This window comes from Canis lupus, chromosome 5 (genome assembly GCF_011100685.1).
Source record: "Canis lupus familiaris isolate Mischka breed German Shepherd chromosome 5, alternate assembly UU_Cfam_GSD_1.0, whole genome shotgun sequence".
NCBI lineage: Eukaryota > Metazoa > Chordata > Mammalia > Carnivora > Canidae > Canis > Canis lupus.
The window spans coordinates 60775236-60791016 of record NC_049226.1 but is presented as its reverse complement, the minus strand read 5'-3'; the positions used below and the strand labels follow the sequence as shown (position 1 = coordinate 60791016).

At 59.0% G+C, this 15781-nt stretch overlaps 1 protein-coding gene across 3 annotated transcripts in view; it reads right to left on the bottom strand.

Moving 5' to 3' along the window:
- ESPN (espin) overlaps positions 1–15781 on the bottom strand; it is a 30644-nt gene that overhangs the window by 8579 nt on the left and 6284 nt on the right. For 2 of the 3 annotated variants that reach the window (XM_038537802.1, XM_038537803.1), the window contains exons 3-9: positions 9052–9238; positions 8751–8933; positions 8450–8581; positions 5531–5732; positions 4250–4521; positions 1382–1543; positions 1093–1291 (exon numbers count right to left, since the gene is read on the bottom strand). In XM_038537802.1, the coding sequence (XP_038393730.1) occupies positions 1093–1291; positions 1382–1543; positions 4250–4521; positions 5531–5732; positions 8450–8581; positions 8751–8933; positions 9052–9238 (1337 nt within the window). Of the gene's footprint in view, positions 1–1092; positions 1544–4249; positions 4522–5530; positions 5733–8449; positions 8582–8750; positions 8934–9051; positions 9239–15781 lie in introns of all 3 variants that reach the window. The other variant, XM_038537801.1, reaches the window with a different exon arrangement.

The window sequence follows — 15781 nt, the reverse complement described above, 5'->3', positions numbered from 1 at the left end:
GGATTGGGTAGGGCTGCCACTGGCCCTGGCCCCCCTAGCAAGGGCCTCAGTCTTGGCATTGGGCTGGGAGAGGGCACCCAGCCCAGGCTCTGCTGAGAAGGGGTGTCTGGAGAAGCCCAGTCTATTTTTTTCTGTTCCTAACTTCAGTCTTGCACCAGATGGACAAAGCTAGCCCCAGAGGTGGGGGCCGTTCTGGAAGCTCAATTGGTGATGAGTGTGCTACCATGGGCTCTGGTATGCAGAGGCTGAGGCTCCTTAGGTAACTGAAGGAGCCCAGGCTGGTCCTACCCCGGACTATTATAGCCTTGCACTCCTAGTTAGGGAGATGAAGCTTAGGGAGATGTAGCACTGAGTATCAGCCCCCCTCTCCCAGGCTTGGGTGGGAGCATCAGCACCTAGGCACCACCTCCTGGGCCTTGCAGGAGCCCTGGCATACTACATACTGACCCATGTTACAGAAGAGAAGCTCAGGAATCCTGCTCACCACTTTAGACCTTACAAAGGATGTGGGGCAGGGCAGGGACGGGGAAGGGGTCATCAGGAGGGAAAGGGCAGGGCATGGTGGGTCACTGGCCTAGTCCCCATAGCCAGGTTCTAGCTGGCCTGGCCTGGGACCCCCCCGGGGGGGGGCACGGGGATCTGGCTGGGAAGAGTCCCTCAGGCATCTAAGAGCTCGGGCTGTAGCTAGCTTGAAAGAACAAGAGAAAGAGGTGAGGAGCAGAAGAGAGACTTAGGACAGATATGGGGCAGGAAGAAGGTTGGCCAGCAGCTGCCTCCTTGAAACTAGTTCTCCCTCTGAGAGCTCCCCATTAGCACCAGCTCATTAGAAACACCAGCCAGCAGAGCTGGGAGGCCTTCTCTGCTGGATGGGACATGGGCCTAGGGACGGAAGGGGACCGGACTGAGAGGTCACACTCAAGCGACTCAGAACCTTCCCTTCGGGTCGAGCCCTCACTGGGCTGGGGGCTGCAGCAGGAAGAGCAAGTAGGAAAAGAGAAGGCACTAGGGCAGTCGCAGCTGGGAGGGGAGCGATGGCGAGGTTTCCCACCCCTCCAGGGCTAGCGCCGCCCCCCACCCTCCGCCCCTACTCACTGCCAGTGGACGAGGAGGAGCGACGCTGCCCGCAGCCAGGGCCGGCGCCCTCGAAGGGCAGGGGCGGAGCAGGCGGTGGCGAGCAGAGGGCCTCCGGCAGGGGCGGCGGGGGCGGCGGGGGCGGCGGGGGCAGCTCCCTGGACGCCTTGGGGTCCGCGGCGCAGCCGTTATGCACGGGGTTCCCGGGGAGCAGCGCCGCCTGCGGGGGAGCGGAGGAGCTGGCGAGTGAGAAGCCGGAGGCCGGGCTGGGTCCCCGGCGGCCGGCGGGCGCGGGCGGGCAGGCACGCACCTCCTCGCTGTGCGCCATGCCGGGGCCCGCGGGCAGCGGCTCCCCGGGACAGCGGCCCAGCTGCCGGTAGTAGTCCCCCGTGCTGGGCTGCTTGCTGAAGGCGCGGGGCTTGCGGCCCGAGTCCTGCCTCCTCAGCCCGTTGTGGCCGTCGCGGGAGCTCAGCTGCGGGAAGACAGCGGTGCGGGGGCTTCAGCCACTGGTTACCGATGCCTCCCACGCCCCGCCCCCCCGGCTCGCAATTCCTGGGGCTCGCGGCCAGCGGCCGTCGAAGGGCGCAGCCAACCGGGCTCCCGGACCCTCTTGTTCTCAGAGCGGGGATGGGGCGAGGGTCCCGGGGAAGGGCGGGCTCGGTCGGCCTTTCAGGGAGGGGTTCTGGGCGCGGGCCAAGAGCCACAGGGGCCCCCACTGAGGCTAGAAGGGGCGGGACCAGGGGCGGGTTGGTCCAGCCCAGTCGCCAGGGGGAGCTGGTGAAGGGGCAGCTCGCAGTTTGGGCAGCGCTAAGGCCTCAGCCTCACCCAGCTCCCGGCCACCGGACTGTCCCGCTCCTCCCGCAGGCTCTGCCGAACCCTCTCCTTCGGGGACCCCGGCTCCCAGGCGGCCCCACGCAGAGCCCTCGTCCCGTTAGGCTTCCGCTGGCCCAGGGCTCTCGCCACCCGTCCCCGGGGCTGCTCCTACCTGCGCCAGTGCCGGTGGCCCCCGCTGTGCACCTGGTGGCGGGGGCGGCCTGGACCCAACACCTGCGCTACTCGATCCTTCCTCTCAGGTTACAGCCCAGCCCTTGCCCGCCCGCGCCTAAGAGCGCCTATGAGCTCTGCCGGCCTGACATCACCCGAGGCCCGCCAATCCCGGGTTGACCCACTCGCACCCATAGGGGACGCCACGGGGGCTCCAAGTGCATCATGCCACAGCCTGCCGCTGCGCCTTACCTGTCCAGCGAACCAGATGTGGATACGCCCCCAGTGCCCCTCTCCCTCCGCTAGGCGCTGGGCATCCTGGCCTTCAGCCCCCTCTGCCTCCCTCAAACTGGCCCCTCCACACCGGGTGGACAGAAAGCGGGCCCGACCACAAGCAGTGGAGCCCCCCGTATTTGGTACCCCCGGGTTCCGGGTCATGCCCCCGCCCTTCCCCTCCCTTCCCCTCCCGCATCTGGAAACCATCGACATCCGCGTAAGTGACACCGACACCCGCGCCTAAGCCTCAGGTTTCAGGGGCGGCCAGGCGGGCTCGGATGACAGCGCGGTGGCCCGCCCCGTCGCAGCTGCCCCCCCCCCCCGCCCCCGCTAAGCCCAGCCCAGGGAACAGGACATGGGGCTTGCAGGGCCAAAGGCCGAGCCACCGTGCGGGGGGCTGCCCCCTGTTCCACCCCCCGCCCCTGCGTCCCTGCAGTGGCCCCGAACCTCCAGGCCCCACCCGAATGGGCTCTCGTTGCAGGAAACCCGACACCACAGGATTTGTTTTCTGGGACAGTCCGCCCCCTCGGCGCCCCCTGCAGCCCCGAGGCGCGGATGCCACGACCCTGCTCCCGAGGCGGTCAGGCAACTGCGGGGGGGGGGGGGGGGGGGGGGGGACGAGGAGGGGGGCAGAGGCAGGGGCCGCGGGCACAGTGGGCACACACAAAGGGCCCTTTGTGAAGCTGCCCAATGCCTGCGGCCCTGCACGCACGCACGGGGTAGGGGCACGGGACCTCGACATCCTGGTGCTCAGGGGAGTGGAGGCAACTGTCTGGGCCACCTGTCCTGTGGCTTTGGGCAGGGCTCACACAGCCGCCCTGAGGGAAAGTTGGTGACCTGTGGCCCCCTCTGGTCCTCTCCACCTCAGAGAGATGAAAGGGGAACCCGACTGACAGCTTGCTCCAAGATGGCACAAGGACAAGGTGGAGCCCCTGTGGTGGTTGTCATTCCCCTCCCCAACCTGGTGACCTGGAGACCTGGGTCACCTGTGGGCAAACTGGTTACTCAGCTCCACTCTGGAGTGGCTTGCTTTGGGCTGGAGAGATAACCAAAGGTTAGGGCTCCCACAGGACCCTCGGTGGCCTCTACCCCATACTCAGCCACCTGTGGTCTCGGGTTGTCCCTCCCAGCCCAGCCCAGCCTTATTCTGCCCTGCTGGCCAAGACCTAGGCTCCCTGCCTAGGACTCTCGGCTACTCAGAACAGCTCTCTGGCTCCAGAGCTTCAGCCAGGAGCCCAGAGGCCCTGACATCCTGGCATTGCATCCTCTGTGCCCACACTGGACACAGACACCTTCCCATAAGCTGGCTTCTCCCCCATGGCTCCTATCTCAGGACCACCCCTTCCACCAACCTGGCCACTCAAAGCCCCAAATTCGGGAGCCAGCTTCAGCCTCACCCCTCCCTCAGCCCCGCCCTGAGTGCTGAGTCCTGTTAGTGCTCTCTCTCCCTGCCTCTACCCTCCTCCTGGCCCTTCACAGCTGTGCCACCTGCATCTCCTACCTGGAAGACACCCCCTTGGGAGCCATTCTCCACCTGAGCCTGGGGCTATGGGCATGTGCAGGTCTGTGGAAAGGCAGTTTGCACATATGCTTTGCCAATTCCAAGACCACCCTGCCACTCTGTGCAAGAGGTGAGGGAGGACTCAGCTCCCTGAGAGGCAAAACTGCCTGGTAATATGTTCCTTCACTCACCCTAGCTCCCGAGAGGGTAGTGGCTTTGTCTTCCTCATCTCCCTGTCCCCCGTGTCGAGCCCTGGGTCCCCATGGGGCTGGCCAGGAGCTTTGACTCTTGAATAAGCCACACTGGCCCAGAGACCCCCACCCTGTGCCCATGAACCAGGCAGATTCTTGGCCTCAAGGGCTGCCTATCAACCCAGTCTTGGTGCTGGGAGGCGGGCAGGGGGTTAATGTTCGCTACCTCCTTCTTGAGGGCCTCCGTCTCCACGTGGCGGAGTTTGTTCTTGGTCTGTATGTAGATATCAGCTGCATGTGGCCCCATGGGGGGCTGGGGAGCTGGGTAGCCTGGTGGGGGAGGGGGCAGTTGGGTGCTCAGGGGTGGGGGCGGTGGAGGGAAACTGGGTGGTGGTGGCAGTGGTGTGGTTCTCTCCGTCTTGCCCCGGGGACGGCCCAGTTCCGGGCTCAGCATGTCCATGTAGCTTTGTATATCTGCAGCTCTTGAGCTGGAAAGCCCTGGGGAGGGAGGGATTTGGGAGTTTGCAGAGAGGCTGTCCCCCGGGACTGAGACCCCTTTCTACCCGGAAGCAACCAGCCAAAGGGTAAGGTGGGTTTGGGATGCGGCCAGGTATGGCTCCACTGTGGGCTTCAGCAGTGCAGGGCCCACCTCACCCCACTTCACCCCACCCTCCCCTGCCCTGCCCTCCCCTAGCTCTGGGTGCATTGGGGAAAGGACATGCACTCAAGTTTGGAGGGGGACCCCCCCAGGGGGCTTTCCACTCCAGGGTATGGAGAGAGCTCCTCTGGTCACACCTAGCAGGGTGGCGTGGCAGGAGCATGGACGGCCACCCCCCAAAACCGCAGGGCACCCCACCATCTCTGCAGGCCCCTGCCTGGCGGCTTGAAGCAGGTATCACAGGTAGATGGACACTCAAGCTCAGGGTGTGGTCAGCGTGTGTATACACACATGCCTGGCTTCTGCCAAGTGTTTGTACATTCACATGTTTGTGAGCACATGCATGGGTTCTTTGTATTTACAAATGTGTTTGCATTGGTCTGTGGACACGGGGTGCATTTCTGCGTGTGTTTACATGTGCACAAACATCTGGAGTATGAAAATGGAAGGCTTTGCTGTAGTGCATGTGTGTGCGTGCATCTGCAACCATGCTGTATGTGTGGTTGTGAATTCCTATCTGTACACTGTGCCTACACATGTACAAGTGTGCACTTTTGAGTGTGAATAGGTGTGTGTAAAAGTCTGGGTTACACTGTGTGTGTGAGGATGATTACTCATTTTCAGGGTGCATGTGGATTTTGTCTCTATATGCACATAGGCTTGTGTTGTGATGAGCACACACAGCACAAGTGTCATCTGCCTCTCACCAGAACCAGCAGCCCCTCCTGGTGACCTGGGCAGCCTCCAGCGCCAGCCGTGGGAAGAGTGTGCCTGATGCTGGCCCTCAGGGACCCATGGCCAGTCCCAGTCTATGCTCCCCCTTCCCTCTTCCCAACCTGGCCCACTCACCGCGTGGGGGGCGCTGACCCTTGATGCTGGAGTGGCTGGAGGAGCAGGAGTCATAGTTGGAGAGGGTGCTGGTGGGTGAGCTGAGGTCAAAGTTCAGTGGCTGGACCGACATGGTGGTATTGGGTGAAGACATGCCAGAGTCAGGCTGCTTGGTCTCCAGCTCCGCAGATGGATCCCGGGACAGAACACGGTGCTCCACACTCTGAGCAGGAGGGGAGGCGACGAGGACAGCCTGACCTGAAGACCGGTGCTCTCCAGGCCAGGGTCCTGCTCAGGCATGTCTTTGCTGTGTGACCTAGGCTGAGCCGCTTCTTTTTCTGGGCTTTCTCCCCATTCTGAGAATGTCTCTCAGGTTCTTCCCAGGCCAAGATTCAAGCCCAGCCCCCTGGCAGCAGGACCACAGGTTCCTGGGAAACTCCTACCCTGGCCACACCTTGCTCAGGTGGGGTGGAGAGACTGTCAGAAGGGGGGGGCCATCTGGACCCCAAGGGGAAGACTGCCATGGCACCAGCCTTCTCCTTCCTCATCAGAGAGACTGAGCTCCACTGTATCTGTGGTGAGGGGCTCAGGTGCCACAGCCACTGGGGGTAGGGGAGGATGCAGGGACCCCATAGCTTACATGAAAGACTAATTCTCCACTACCTGGCCAGTAGCCCTTGTGCCTCCATGCCCTACTGGGGCAGATTCCAACCCCAGCCCAGCCCCACTCTCCTGATGGGGCCCTTGGAGAAAGGGAGGGGCTTAGGGTGGCCCAGCTGAGTCTGGTGGGCAGTCCTAGGTCAGGCCGTAAGCCTGCTGTCCCCCCACCACTGTCTGTGCCCCTGCCCACAGGCCTGACCCTCCTGGCATGGGGGTGGGCTGGGGTAGGGGTCCTGCTTACGTTGCCCATGCTGGCCTTGCTGCTGGCAAGCCTGCTCGCTGGCTCTGGTGGCTGCCTCCTGCCCAAGCCTGCTTCTCCCTGCCCGCGGCCCTCTCCTTGCCTGAGAAGTGTCACAGGCCCCTCGGGAGTGGGAGGCAAGCCTAGCACCAGGTAACAGCTCAGCAGTCATGCTCATTGGCCCTGTAATTAGGGGCTCTGTGGGAGTGTTTGCCTTTTCTGGGGCAGCAACCTGCATGGTTTAGGTCTGTCACTGCTGCAGCTGGGCCTGTCTGGGTGAGGGGACCAAGGCCCCCCCTACCCCACCTAGTTCAGGGGGGCCAGGGCCAGCTGACCATTCCGTGAGCCAAGGGAAAGCATAGGGGCTGGCCTGGGTGGAGGTGGGAAAATGCTCTTTTTGTGGCTGACAGCATGGGCACTGGGGGTGCCCAGCCCCAACCCCATGGATAACAGAGGTTAGGGGCACAGCCTCTCCAGCCTGGAATGCTGGCTTCAAATGTCACCTCTCCCACTTACTAGCTAAGCGACCTTGGGCAAATCACTTATCCTTTCTGTACTTAAAGAGAGAGAGCCTGCAGTGGGGAGTGGGGGGGGGGGGCAGGGTATAAAAGGCCAGAGGGAGAGGGAGAATCTTAAGCAGGCTCCATGCCCAGTGCAGAGTGGAGCTCCATCTCACGACCCGAAGATCATGACCTGAGCTGAAATCAAGAGTCAGATGCTTAACAGACTGAGCCACCCAGGTGCCCCTTAGTTTCTTTACCTGTAAATGAGGATAACAGTATTTCTTGCCTCATGAGGATATAAGAAAGATTTTAAAAGTTAGTGAAATCCCAGGGAGTAGGGTGGTCGGTAAACGCCATATATGTCAACTGTTAGTATTAATTTCTGATGGCGACTGAGGTTCTACTATAAAGCACCGGGCAGAGTACCTGCTGGAGTCAGAATTCACGGAGTGGTGTCTGTTGCAATTGTAGTTGCTGTTAAGAGGGGCTGGAGGGGCTGGGGCTTTGTGCCACCCCCACCCCATCCTTGAAACTCTCAGTGGGAAAGAACCACCTCTTGTGCAGAAATGCCTTCACAGCATCCACCCATTTGTACACCCTGCCAACAGGGTGCTCACTATCTGTTGGACCCTTGCTCTCTCTGGGTGGCCTCTCGGGGGTGGGGGGAATTCTTCCTCAGGTCCAGCTGCAGTTTCAGAACCCCTGGGCCTTGCTGTGCTCTGGAGCACCCAGAACCAGGGTGCCCCGCCCTGTGCTTGCAGACAGTGCAATGGCAGGATGAGGACATCCCACCTTCTCCCCTCCAGGTATCATTTCCTAGCCCCTCTTCTGGCCAGGCTGCCCCCTGGCACTGGTCCTCCTGAAGACACCTGGGAGACCCACCCTCCATCCTCCCCCGTGCCCCAAAGCAAGCATTATATCAGATGAGTCAGCGCCCTGGACTTGGAGCCAACCGCACCTGAGCTCAAGTCTCAGGAGGTGACTTCACAGCTGTGCAACCATAATAAAATCATTTAAAAAAGATGATACAAGTTTCCAGTTATGAAGTAACCATGAAGTGAGCAAACACACAGTGTAGTGATCAAGCAGTGGCTCTAGGCCATGCCACTCAGCTCCACCATTTAACAGCTGTGTGACCTTGGGTGAGTTAGGACACTAACACCACCTCCTCTGAGGCGGTGGAGAGTTAGTTACATGAGCTACTAGTGTGGGCTGTGGGCCGGCGAATGAACTTGACTATTCCCATCGGTATGTAAGTGTCCTGTGATTTCTCCAGGCCTTCTTCCTTACCAGGACGACGCTGGTCCTCTTGCCCTTGGCCCTTTCTCCTTCACCCTCTCACCCTCAGTGGTCAGTGGTTCTGGGCTGAGAGAGCGTGATGGTCTGCGGTATTTTCTCATTGTGTGACCTCGGACAAGGGGCTCCAGGTCTCGAAACTCAGCTTCTTCCGTGGTAAAGGGGTAAGAACACCTACCGCTGGGGAGAGGTGGGAATGGGGTGGGGGACGACATAACCGGGGAGCAGCGCCGGGGGTCGTACCAGGTTCTCCACGGTGCGCAGGTAGCGGGTGCAGTGGCTGTGGCCGTTGTAGTCCGAGAGGTCGGCGGCAGTGTATCCGTCGCGGTCGCGGACGTCCAGCTCCGCGCCGTTCACTACCAGGATCTGGCAGCACTGCGGGGGGCCACGTACTGAGGACCCCGCCGCTCGCCCGGACCCCCGCCCCGCCGCAGGGCTGTGCCGACAGTTCGGCGCCAGCAGAGGGCGCCCGGCCCCGCCCGGCCCGCCCGCTCCAGCCCCGCCCCTCCCCCAGCCGCGCCCCTCCCCCCAGCCCCGCCCCTACCTCCAGCTCCCCGTTTTCAGCGGCGTCATGCAGCGGGGTCCCGCCCCACAGGTCGGCCGAGATCTCGCCGCCGTGCAGCAGGAGCCAGCTGAGCACTTTGGCGTGGCCGCGGCTCGCCGCGAAGTGCATGGCGGTGGCGCCATCCTTGTCCTGCTCCGACAGGCTCACGTCGGTGCAGCTCACCTGGGCGGGAGGGGGTGCGGGAAAGGGGGGGGCTGGGCGCCAGGCTCCTCCAGGCCCCGCCCCGTCCAGCCGGCCGCTTCGCGAGCACGCCCCGCCCCTCCCCGGGCCCCGAGCTCACCAGCCACACGATGACCGGGCTGTGGCCCATCTGCGCCGCGGCGTGCAGCGGGGTCATGCCGTCGTGGGCGCTCGCGTGCGGGTCCGCGCCGCACTCCTGCACCAGGTACTGCGTCACCTCCAGGTGGCCCTCTTGGCACGCCAGGTACAGGGGCGTGGCACCGTTCTTGGTTTGGGCATTCACTCCCCTGCGGAGACACAGCACCCACCGTGGGCTCTCAGCACCCACCTCCCTCCAAAGCCTTCTTATGCCCCTTCGAGCTCCTTTGGGGAGTTCCGGAGGGCTGGGAGAGTGGGTTGGAGGAGGTCTAGTCGCCGGGTCCCGCTGTCCCTGATTCTCTCTGGACTTAGTCCAATGATAACCTCCCTGTGGGTCCGGGGGGGGGGGTGATTTGGCTTGGCCACCCCCTCCGGCAGCCTCCCTTCTACAGTGCACACCCGACAGACAGTCCCTATCCTCAGTAAATGGCCCACATTTTCACCAAGGTCTACGAGGATGTGGTGATCTGGCCTCTTATCTTTCAGGCCCTGACCCACCGTCACTGTGAGTCCTCAAACCTTCTGTCTTACCTGTATAGCTTTGATTAGGTCCCTCCTCTATCTGGAATGCCCTTCCTTCCTCCTCCCTAAGACTCAGTCCAGATCCCTCTTCCATGAGGCCTGCCCTGATTTCCCTGGGCAGAGCAGGCCTTTCCTGCCTCTGTGCCCCATATGGCCCTAGGCTCACTCCATGGACTGTTTGTCGTACTCCATGGAACATAACTAATTCTGGCTTCTGCCTCCCCCCAGGAGACTAAATTCCCAGAAGGTGGAGTAGTAGGGTTGCCAGATAAAACACAAGATACCCAGTTAATTCTGAATTTCAGAGAAACGGGAAGTCATTTTCTAATAAAGTATATCCCAAACAAAGCATGGGACATATTTATACTAAAATATTATTTGCGGTTTATCTAAGTTAAAATTCATTTGGATATCCTGTCGGTACTCTGACAACTCTACAGGCGGCCACCATTCACCAGCGCTTCTGGTGTGCTGGGATATGCATGGGCAGTTTCTCATTGGATGCACTAACTCAGGTCCTGTTGTCATTCCCATTTTGCAGAGGGGCAAGTGAGGCTGTGACTTACTAAGGGTCACACAACTGGTAAATGGCACTTGAGTGTATGGTTGTGATGCAGAGCCTGGTGCATGTAGTAGGCACACAGGGAGTGAAGACAGGGAATGGAGGGAGGGTCAGTTCCTGTCTTCACTCCTGAGGCTTTCCTGAGGTCCAGCTCGCAGCTGCCTTGGCCCCTCATCTCTGTTCCCCATAAGAGGAGTCCTACCTGGGGAGCTGGGAATCAACCCCATGAGGTGGAGTGCTGCTGGGAAGCAGGGATGTTGGCAGGGTCACTGACTGAGCCTTGGTTTTTCTGACTTGGTAATGGGTGTGGACACTCCAGGGCGCAGTTATCATAGTTGGACACTAGGTGGAGCCATAATCTAGGCCCAGACACAAGAGCTGCCCACCGCGGTCCACAGTGTGGCTCAGAAGCTCTGGGGTGAGGCTGAGTCCCACTGTGCTGGATCAGCCCTCTGTGCCCCAGTAAGAACACTTCGTCACCTGACTAAATGTCTGACCATCCTCCTGTCTCCTGATCTGGTCTCTTCCCCTTGGACCCTCCCAGCTGACTTCTCCCTGTCCCTAAAACCCAGGTTCCTGTGCACTTCCCTGACCCTGGGCCCTCAGGCCATCTGCAGCCCTCACCAGCCACCTCCCTGCTCTCTCCTTACTCCTGACATTGGTGTCCCCACCCCAGACACTATTGTCCTGGGCCTGATGCCAACCATGGCACGTCACGCATTTGGGGTGGAGCAGGGACGATGCCTGGCCGCCCTCTGTCTCCCCACCTGTGTGGGGGCAATGGTGCTTAAGAGCCAACATGGCACCCAGTGATAGAGGATCGCCCACACGCCTCTTCCCAGGAACCCTCTGGCTTGCAGCCACCAGCCTCCATACCCCACTGCCACCATCGCCCCCCCTCCCCACGCATTCACATTCACATTCACATACTGATGTGACAGTAACAGCCTGTTTAATATTTCATGACCAACACTCAGTGGCCTGAATTATTCACCTCGTAACCAAGGCACAGTGAGTGCTGGGGTCCTGGGGATCAGAGGCTGAGGGTGCCACCACCCAGGACCCACTGAGGTCTCTCTGGGGAGGCCTAAGGCAACATGCAGAACTTGGGGCACCAGTTCTGCCAGGATCCCTGCCCTCGAGCACCCCCTGCTTGGAAGGTATCCATGGTTCAGGGGTGTCCAGCCAGCCTGGGAAGGTCTGAGAAGGTCTGAGAAGCTGGCACAGAGCAGGACCTGAGCAGGAGGGGGCAGTCATGGCCACTGCCAGGCCAGCGGCTGCCACCCTTATCTGGAGACCCTGGGACAGAGGAAGCTTCCATAAATGCTCCAGCTTATCACCGTTCAGTCCCTGCAGCCCTGAATTTATAGCCTGCAACTTGGGAGGCCCTGGCATAACGGGGCAGACAGGCTGAGGGGCAAGGGAGAGAAAGGGGGTCCTGGCCTTGGTACCCTCTTCCACTTTGGCCTGGAGGCAAGAGGGTCAGGGGCCCCCAGGTGCTCACTGGGGAAAATTATAAAACTATGGATGAGCACATGGAACAAAAATCAATTGATTCAGGTGGAGAGAGAGATAAAGTTATGATAGTAGTAATAATAACTGATAACAGTGGTAGCAGGTACGGTTCATCGAAGGACTGATATGTTTCAGGCACTGTGCTAAGCTTATACACGTGCTCTCTCACCTGGTCCTTGCAGGGACCAGATGGGGTAGGTGCTGGCATTATTCCCCTTTTCAGACAAGGAGACTGCGCACAGAAGTCTAAGATCGCTTGATGAGAGAGAGGCAGAGAAGGACCCGAGGTATGAGCCCTGCCAAGCTGTGTCACTGTCTTCCCTATTGTCTCGGTTCTCAAAGCCACCCATGGAGTGGGGGTGGTAATTGTCCACGAGATGTGCTTGGAGAGCCCTCAGCATGGGCCTGTCACCTGGCACAAACCTGGGATCATTGTTATATTTGGGGATCCCTACCCACTGAGCCTCTGTAGGAGCACTGCTGGTCTGGGGTGTCCGGGCCCAGCCAAGCACAGGTCAGGCCAGGCATTGTTTCTGCTCTGGAGAGTCACCCAGAGGAGAGGGGCAGGGTCTCAGGGTATTTCTGGCCTCAGAATCCCACTGGTGCCTGCCCATCAAGTTCTAGCCAAAGTGACACGAAGGGTGACCATTCCAGTCCTGGCCCCTGACCTTGGCCCTGGCCACTACCCCACCACCCTGACTCTATAGCTCACTAGGCAGGGCCCTAGTGAGTCCTTAACCTCCTGAGCCTCAGTTTCCATATATGGCAAATGGGCATCATAATTGTCCAGCATCTTCTTGCCTCTTATAACAGAAGAGGAAGCTTTGGAAGGTTGAACATTTCCTTGGAGGGCAGGCTACCCTGCTACCTGGTGCTGCAGCCCATACTGACCAGCCAACCCCCTTGCCAACCCACTGGGTCTCAACTGTCACTCCCTATGACCAACCCTAGAGGTTTCAAATTCTCATCTGACTTGGCCTTTCCCACTTGCCTGAACACCTGCTCCTCTTGACTTCCTGGACCAGCCACTGACTCACCACCCGAGCCTCCTAACCCTTCTTTGCGAGGTCCTGGCCTCCACCTGACCTCCAAAGGTGGAGATGCCCCAGAGCCTCCTTTCTGAACACACTCTCCCTGCTGGTGGGGTCATCTACGTCCCAGAGTCAAAGGCCACCTACACCTGGTGCCCTTCCTCTCTCCTGCTTGGACCTGGAGTCTATATCTGGTCCTCACCTCCACCCCCTGCCCATATGTGTGATGCCCAGGCCTCTGGAACTTTATGTGCCAAGAGCAGATCTCTCCCCAACTTGCCAACTCCATTTTAGTAAAGGACATCAAACTACCTTCCCTGGGGGTAGCCTAAGCTCTAAGAGTCTTTTATGACCCTTAACCCTTAACCTCTTATAGGTCTGCAACACTCTAGCATAAATCATATGTTCTTTCTCTCTGGGAAAAAGGTGACATGAATGAACTTCAAATAGTAAGCAAGTCACCACGTGACGACACAAAGCAAACATGGAATGCTTGCTGGAAATCTCCGTCCAAGACTGGTGCCAGCTTACTGTAGTTGTTGCTACAAAGAGCAAGGAGTTCCCTTCCCACAAAACTAGACTCAGGTCAAAGAACTGCATTTCCAGTGGCCCTCTCCTTTGGCAATAATTTCTGCTACAAGGAAGGTAAGAAAGGAGGTGATTCCATGAGGATTAGACCTCGTCGTGGAGTAAGTCTGCTCTGGATAAAAGTCATGGATCTTTGGCTGGCTCTACCTGTCTTGACCTCTAATCACATGTCCTGGCTTATTTAAAAAGATTCCAAATCAGGCTTGGCTGAGGGAAGAAATGCAGTCCTTATTTGAGGAAGGTTCTAGAATAGTCAGCTTTACACCCAATCCATCTACAAGCCTGGAATATTTCTAGAAGCTTACCCTTTCCTGAAACTCTCCAAGCCTTCTAGTCCTTCTTTCTGGTCATCTGGGAAGCCAAGCCAAGCTTGATCCCAGCTCAGCGGCTACTTCTGCTGATTCTTCTGGCTGCAATGCTCCCAGGCCAGATTTTTGCTGGGCTGGTCCCTCTTTTTATCCAGGTCTCAGATGAGCTCTTGCCTGTCCTAGGAGGCCTTCCTCCACTCCCTCAATTTAAAGAAAATGCCACTGGTTTCTACCAAACTACCCCATTTTGCTTTATAGCTCTTGTCACTGGAGTGGTCTTGTGTATCTATTTCATTCTTTCCAGGGACCCATGTCACAAGGCTGCCACAAGCCAGAGCAGAGCCGTGCAAAGAGCAGACCCCTGCCATCCTGGAGCTTGGTTCCACTGAGGCTGCCAGCTGGCAAACCAACACACACACACAAACACACACACAAATAAGCAGGAACTTCTCTGAACACGGCACATGCTCTGGACCTGTCCCCTTGTTTGCCCTGGGAGCCTCTCTGAAAGTTGGCCCCAAGCAGCTGGTAGGGCTCACCATGTCCCGAACATGAACACCAGTGGCATGCCCAGTTGCTGGTTGTTGAGTGAGTAGCTGTGGAGATGAGTGAGACGGGCAGCTAGGCCAGGAGCTCTGTGCTATCTCCTCACACAATGGCCTCAGCTGGCCTGTTTGCCAGATGGGCCCAGGGAGGCCCAGGGGGGAGTTCCATCTGAGATCACCTGCATTGAGCCTGCATGCAGGACGAGCCCCAAGGATTCCAGACTCAACAAATACTTACTGTGTGTCAGGCACTTGGCCTACAGGATGGGGAAGAGGAAGTCTCCTCTCATTAGTTGGGAAGATATGATAAGAGAATGCCCCCAGGAGGCACAGAATGTAACACCAGGTGATGATAAGGATGCCAGGGAAAAAGAAAGCAGGGTGAGGGAGAACTGGAGGGTGTGTGTGCTTCTCAGCAAGTTACAGTCTGAAGGAGGCTCCATGGAGCAAAGCCTCAAGGGAAGAGAGAGTAGCTGAAGAGCTCTTGGCGGCAGAGTTCCAGGCAGTAGGAAGAGTCAGAGGGAGGTTGGAGGCACCAGCCTGTGGGAGGAGACTCAGCAGGTGAAAGGAGTGGGGGTGCGGAAGCAGTGCAGGTGAGGCGTGGGGAGGAGGGCCTCTGGGCCATTATGAGCAAATGGCTTTCCTTCTTGAGGAGCAGGGAGCCAATGGCCAGTCCAGGGGTCTGACTTGCCTTCTCTAAGGTGGGCAGAGCTGGACAGGAAGAGGCAAGGGCTAGGGCGCAGAGACCTGAGAGATGAGGGTCCGGACAAGGAGTGGGATGCAGGCCAGGAGATGGGGTATGGCCTGATCAGGGCCACACAGACTCAGTGGGACCTCGGCTGCTCCATCAGCCTCTCCGAGACACAGTTTCTCTGTCAGCACCATGCTGCAGGAACATCTGTTTGGCTCACTGATGTATCTCTGGCACTTAGAATATTGCCTGGCACAGAGTAGATGCTCCATAAAGATTAGTTGAATAAATCAGTCTGTAAACTGGGCTGCTTATAGAGCTCCTGCCCAGGGTGGTTGTAAAGCTTAGATTACTTTGTGGTGCTAGGTACTCCGTCAGCACTCAGCAGGCAGGAGCTCATCCGAGTTCATCCTGACGCCTGGCCAGGGCATCTTCCAATCTCTGTCCTGGGCAGGGTAGGCCTCAGGCATAGGAAATACTTACAGAGAGGTGCAGTTGGTACAAATCTTTGGGCAGATGGATTTTCCAGTTTGCTATGACAGGCAGAGCACAGCCCCCCCTCCCCCACCATCCTCCATAGCCTCAAAGCTCAAGTCTGGGCTGAGCCTGGGGATGCCCTCCAGCTGCACAGACCCCAGGTGAGCACATGGTAGAGGCCAAGCAGGCATGAGGTAGTTCCTGGGCCCCAGCACCTGCTGAAACTACCTGTCCCTTGCTCCTTCTCTATCTGCCCTGACTGGACATCCAGATACCTGGCTCCCTTCCACCAACTACTAGTGCTCCTGGCCTGGAGGGTCAGCCCCTTCACTCCATCTCCCTGAGACCCAAGGCCTGAAACAGCCCTGACCCAGTTCCTGCCACCCTCAGGGCTGCCAGCTTAGGGACCCTCCTGCAGGGAGGATCCCCATGGAGCAAGAGCCCCAGAGGTCA